The sequence below is a fragment of the Colobus angolensis genome, unplaced genomic scaffold (genome assembly GCF_000951035.1).
Source record: "Colobus angolensis palliatus isolate OR3802 unplaced genomic scaffold, Cang.pa_1.0 Scaffold138, whole genome shotgun sequence".
Lineage (NCBI taxonomy): Eukaryota > Metazoa > Chordata > Mammalia > Primates > Cercopithecidae > Colobus > Colobus angolensis.
The window spans coordinates 2857896-2863412 of NW_012114466.1; the positions used below are offsets into that span (position 1 = coordinate 2857896).

A 5517-nucleotide genomic window follows, 5' to 3' on the forward strand; every position below is an offset into this window, starting at 1 on the left:
GGGGGCCTGGGGTGGGGTCCTGCCCTACCACATCCAAGCTGAGTGACCACAGGTAAGTCACTTGCTCTCTGGGGCCTGTGTCCTCATCTGTAAAATGGAACTGCCCATCCTACCAATAGTAGGCATCAGAATGCCCCTTGCAGGCTGTAAAGGGCTGTGCAGGCAGGAAGAGGGGTTAGTGAAGAAACAGTCATGAAGTTGTTTCTTTGCCAGTAATTCACTGGACCGGGGTGGGCAAATGGGCACGCAGGACGAACCCAGCCTGCTTCCTGCTTCAGTACAGCCCGCAAGCTAAAAATGGCTTTTTGTGTTTTTAAGTGGTTGAAAAAGAAGCAGAACATTTCATGACACATGAAAATGACATGAAATTCACATTTCAGTGTCCACAGCGTTTTACTGAACACGGTCCGGCAGAGTTGTTGCAATAGAGTGACTGGCCTGCAAAGCTAAAATACTGACTGTCTGGCCCTTTAAGAGCAAGGGTGTTGGCTGCTTGGCGTGGTGGCTCACGCCTGTAATCCCAGTACTTCCAGAGGCTGAGGTGGGAGGATCGCTTGAGCCTGGAGTTTGAGACCAGCCTGGGCCACACAGTGAGATCCCCGTCTCTACAAAAAAATACAAAAACTAGCTGGATGTGGAGGTGCGTACCTGTAGTCCCAGCTACTCAGGTGGCTGAAGCAAGAGGATTGCTAGAGCCCACTGAACTCCAGCCTGGGCGACATTTTATTTTGTATTTTTAGTAGAGATGGGGTTTCACCATGTTGGCCAGCCTGGTCTGGAACTCCTGACCTCAGGTGACCTACCCACCTTGGTTTCCCAAAGTACTGGGATTACGGGCATGAGCCATGGTGCCCGGCCGAGACCGTCTCTTAAAAAAATAATAATAATAATAAAAATAAAGGAAAAGAAAGAATCCTCTGCCCGGGATTCCAAAGTCTTAGCCCAGAGGAGTGGTGAACCCCCACTGCCCCACGTTTGCTCACCCCCTACCCTCTGCCCTTCCAGGCCCCTACCCCACTGCATACTCTGTGACCACTTGTGGCCACAATGCCTCCTCCTGCCACACCTAGCCCACACCCACGTCCCTGAAGGCTTGCGGGCACGCACTTCCTGTCGGAACTCTTTGTATGCGCTCTGGAGCCAGCCCAGGGATGGCTTGTTCCGGCTGTTCAGCCCGTAGTGGAAATAGACGATGGTATAATCGTTCTCGACGTACTGGTCCAGCGTGTACTTCAAATACCTGGGCATAACACAGAAGATTCAGTTATGAAAATCATCTGCTCATTATTGAAACCCAACGTTTCCTACAACGGAAGCTGTGGTCACCCAGTGGGTGCCAGCACTGGGCCACAGGGAGACTCCATGCACCGGGGGCCCCGGTCCTCATTTCCCAGATGACCTCTGAGGCTGAGGCGTTAAGTGACTTACCTAAGGTCACACAACTAGTAAGTGGATGTGGTAGTCGAAAATATGGGCCGTGGAAAGAAATCTTTATCAAATTCGTGGAACCTGAGAATATGACCTTATCTGGGAAAAAAGTCTTTGCAGGTGCAATTAAATTTAGGACCTTGAGAGGAGGGGCTCATCCTGGACTACCCAGGTGGACCTTCGGTGCAATCACATGCATCCCTCTAAGGCAGACGTGAAGATGAGAAGTCAGAGGGGAGAAGGTCACGTGAAGACAGAAGCAAAGCAGAGCAGAGCGTGACATGGCCACCAGCCCTGGAAGACCCAGGACTGCCGACAGCCTTTATGGGCTGGACAGGCAAGGAAGGGATTCTCCCTCCGCAGGGAGCACGGCCCTGCCCACACCTTGATTTTGAACTTCCGGCCTCCAGAATTGTGAGAGAATACACTTCTGGTTTTACGCCACCACATGTGTGGTCATGGTTACAGCAGCCCCGGAAAACGCGCGAGGAGGATGAGCTGGGATTCGAACCCAGGAATGCTTGACTGCTCAGCCCTTGCCGTTAACCCCAATACCACAGGCCCTTCCACCTCACACGCCCTGCTGCTTGCTGCATTTCTAAGGCAAGCAACTCCCTCTTTCCAGGTGAGCTTCTAACATTTTGCTTTTCATTATGAAGTCAGAGTCCTGACACTGCTCTGCGTCTGTCACCTGCCACCCCCCATGGTGTAGGCTCTATCCACTTCCCATGGACCACGTTCCATCCTGCCCTGCTGTACCGAGGAAGCATTGTCTTCACGTTACCTGTGGGAAAGGGCTTGCCCTGCCATCTGCAGAAGGAAGGGCTGCAGAAGGACCTCCTTCCTAACCCTCCGCTGGCACTCTTCAGGGCCTGACACTGAGCCAGTCAGGCCATGATCCCTCAGCTCAGGTTGTCCAGGTTCTCACCTGGAGCACATCTTGTAATTAATCCACCCAGGTGGTCCCGCTGAGGCCATGGGCGGGGTGCTCTGCAGACAGATGCCCCCAGAACTGCCTCAGGAGAAAGCCCCAGCTGCCTGTGCCCGTCTGCAGATGCTCGGCTGGTCTTGCACTGCCTGGAAGCCTGGAGACCAAGGATGCCAGCTTCTCCTTTGTGCATCTGATTTATAAGCAACGTCACAGTGTCCCCTGTCAAAAGCCCAAACCACCTGAACTGCAGGCCTTCTACACATTCAGTTCTCTCAACAACCTTAGCAGGCAGGTACTATATATATATGTATTTTTTTTTTTTTTTGAGACGGAGTCTTGCTCTGTCGCCTGGGCTGGAGTGCAGTGGCTGGATCTCAGCTCACTGCAAGCTCCGCCTCCCGGGTTTACGCCATTCTCCTGCCTCAGCCTCCCGAGTAGCTGGGACTACAGGCGCCCGCCACCTCGCCCAGCTAGTTTTTTGTATTTTTTAGTAGAGACGGGGTTTCACCATGTTAGCCAGGATGGTCTCGATCTCCTGACCTCGTGATCCGCCCGTCTCGGCCTCCCAAAGTGCTGGGATTACAGGCTTGAGCCACCGCGCCCAGCCAGGCAGGTACTATTATCTCCATTTTATAGACAAGTCAACTGAGGCTCGCAGAGGTGCATCAGTCAGGGGCAGGGCTGGGCTTTGAACCAAGCAGCCTGGCTCCAGCGTCCACACACTCAGCGTCTCTGAGAGCCATGGGCTGCCATCCACGCCTGCTCCCATCCCGTTGTCTGCTTTGATGTGGAGAAATCACGCACATCTGACCTGACACCATGTGTGATTTCAGATCACCCATGGTGGAAGTAACTTCAACACTCATCTTCCAGCGCATTGCCTGTCTTGAACGCCATGTGGGCTAAGCCACTGGGGCAAACTTCGCCCAGGTCATCCTTTATTGAGTCACTCTGAGAAGAACAGGGCGAGACTTCCACCTGAACACAGAGGGTGGAAGAGTCCCCGAGCCACTGAGAACTTCTCACTCCTCCTCACTTCTCAGGGTAGTCCCTTTCGCATTTCGCAAATGACTTTTTCGAGAAAGGGAAACTGAGGCCAGTGTCTCTGCACAGCTCATCTTCCCACTCTGGACGCCTCCTCGTAAAAGCAGGAACCCTTCCTCTGGCCCCAGTGCTGGGCTCCTCCGGGTGCCTTCTGTTCAGTGTGCTAAAATCCTCTGGGTGTCAACGCATCTGCCCACGTGCTCAGCACAGGAAGTCATTAACTAAATTACCAGTTGGGTTTCAAAGACAGACTTGTTTCTTCATCCACTTCAAAAATAGGAGCATGCATCTGGCCACAGAAAAGCCATCCGGTTGAAATGGATAGGGAGGATAACGTACAGAGTGTTTTTTTTTTCATGAAGACTGCAGAGAAGGCTAAGCCTGATAGCTCTTCTTATCAAGGCCAAGAAGCCCACAGAGCACCTTTACATGAGTTAGAAAAAGATGCATTTTCCTCTGGGAAGATGCTTGTCCTGCACTGAGTGAAAAGAGTACCAGCTGATGGTAGCTTCTCATGTGGTTAGCCTTGTGCAGTGAACAACCTATACAACTGTTCATGGAAGCCATGCTTACTACTTCCACCTAATAGTAAAGGAATCTTGGATAAGCACATAAAAGAGCACAAGGTACCCATTTGTTGTTGGGGTGCTTTTTGTCCAATGGAGTTGAAATTTACATAACATAAATTAACCATTTTAAAGTGAACAATCCAGTGGCATTTAGTGTATTCACAAAGTTGTGCAATTACCTCTCTATGGTTCTGAAATATTGTTATCACCCCAGAAGAAAACCAAGACCTATTAAACAGTCATTCTCCCCATCACTCCTCTAGGCCCTGGCAACCACCAATTCGCTTTCTGTCTTCAAGGGCACTTTTGTCTTTATAAGAACAGCAAATCCTGAGCTCCCTCCTGGCCTAGCAGCAGCCCCTTGGGGAGAGCTGACCCACAGGTCACGGGTCTTTCCGTGCCTAAATGACCTGACAAGGGAATGCGTCCTCTCAAGACGACCCCAGGATACGAACTTTTCCTGAATCTGGCATCCGTCTCTCCCTGTGTGCCTGGTAAACACCAAGAGTGGGCAGCAGGCTGGCATCATCTCCTCACTGGAGTGAGCACCCTCTGGGGAAAGCCAGCCTCACTGTCTGGGGTAACCAGCCCCAGGATCCCAGCTCGCCCCATGCATCCTGCAGGTCTCACTGTGCAGCAGCAGCACCGGTGGAAGTTGCTCCTGGCACCTGCTCCCTGCGAGGTCTCTGCCTTCGCCACTGCAGTTTCAGCCGTGGTGGGAAGATTCTTTAACAGACCAGATAGGATGCATATATCAGGGGCACTCTCATGAAGCAACCAGCCCAAAGTCTTCTGGGTGCCTCTACGATCCGATCGTGCCTTTGTTCATCTTGAGTTGGGGGTTCCAGGTCGCAGCCTACTCCCCGAGTTCCTTGGCTTTAGCAGTTAGATGCTGGCATCTGGAAGTGGCGGAAGGCACAGCCTCCCCGCCAGGGTCATGTCCTGAGCTGTCCCCAGCAGTGAGGGAGTCCGTGGCAGGCCAGGTGCCGTGCTCCTTGTCCTCACAAGGGCACAATAAGTGTTTCCAGGGACACCCAGAGATCGGCCAGGGCTTGGCCTCGGGAATGAAGCTCAACCAGTTCACTGTCGGGGAGCAAATTCCAAGGCCCCGAGAACCTAACTTCCCTCCACTGAGACTGAGCTTCTCCCCTGGGCCTGGGGAGCGCTCACTCACCTGGACAGGGATTCTGGCAGAGGCGCTGCTCTCGCTATTTTGCCAACTTTTCCCCCAGCAGCAGCTCTCCTGGGCCCGGGGGTTTCACTAGGAAGGAGGCTCAGTGGCCGCCTTGTGAAAGCAGTGTGGTCAGCACAGCAAACACCAGCAGCCAGGGACAGATGAAAGAGGGTGACAGGGCGCCCAAGGTCATACACAGGGGAGAGGCAGGTGCTGCCTTCTGAGCAGTGGGAAACAGCCAGTGCAGAGGGTGCAGGGCAGGAGGCCCACGTGGCTTTGAGAAGGGTGACGGAGGGAGAGAAGGAAACAGGCAGACTTAAGAGGGCAGGAGGCCCGGGCCAGAGCTCAAGAATGTGGACTCGGCCGGGCGC

The 5517-nt window shown here is 53.2% G+C and overlaps 1 protein-coding gene across 1 annotated transcript in view; it reads right to left on the reverse strand.

The window, feature by feature from the left end:
* Window positions 1-5517, reverse strand: part of ARHGAP8 (Rho GTPase activating protein 8) — a 129677-nt gene that overhangs the window by 55355 nt on the left and 68805 nt on the right. The window contains exon 6 of the mRNA XM_011934799.1: window positions 1094-1240. Within this exon, the coding sequence (XP_011790189.1) occupies window positions 1094-1240 (147 nt within the window). The remainder of the gene's footprint in view (window positions 1-1093; window positions 1241-5517) is intronic.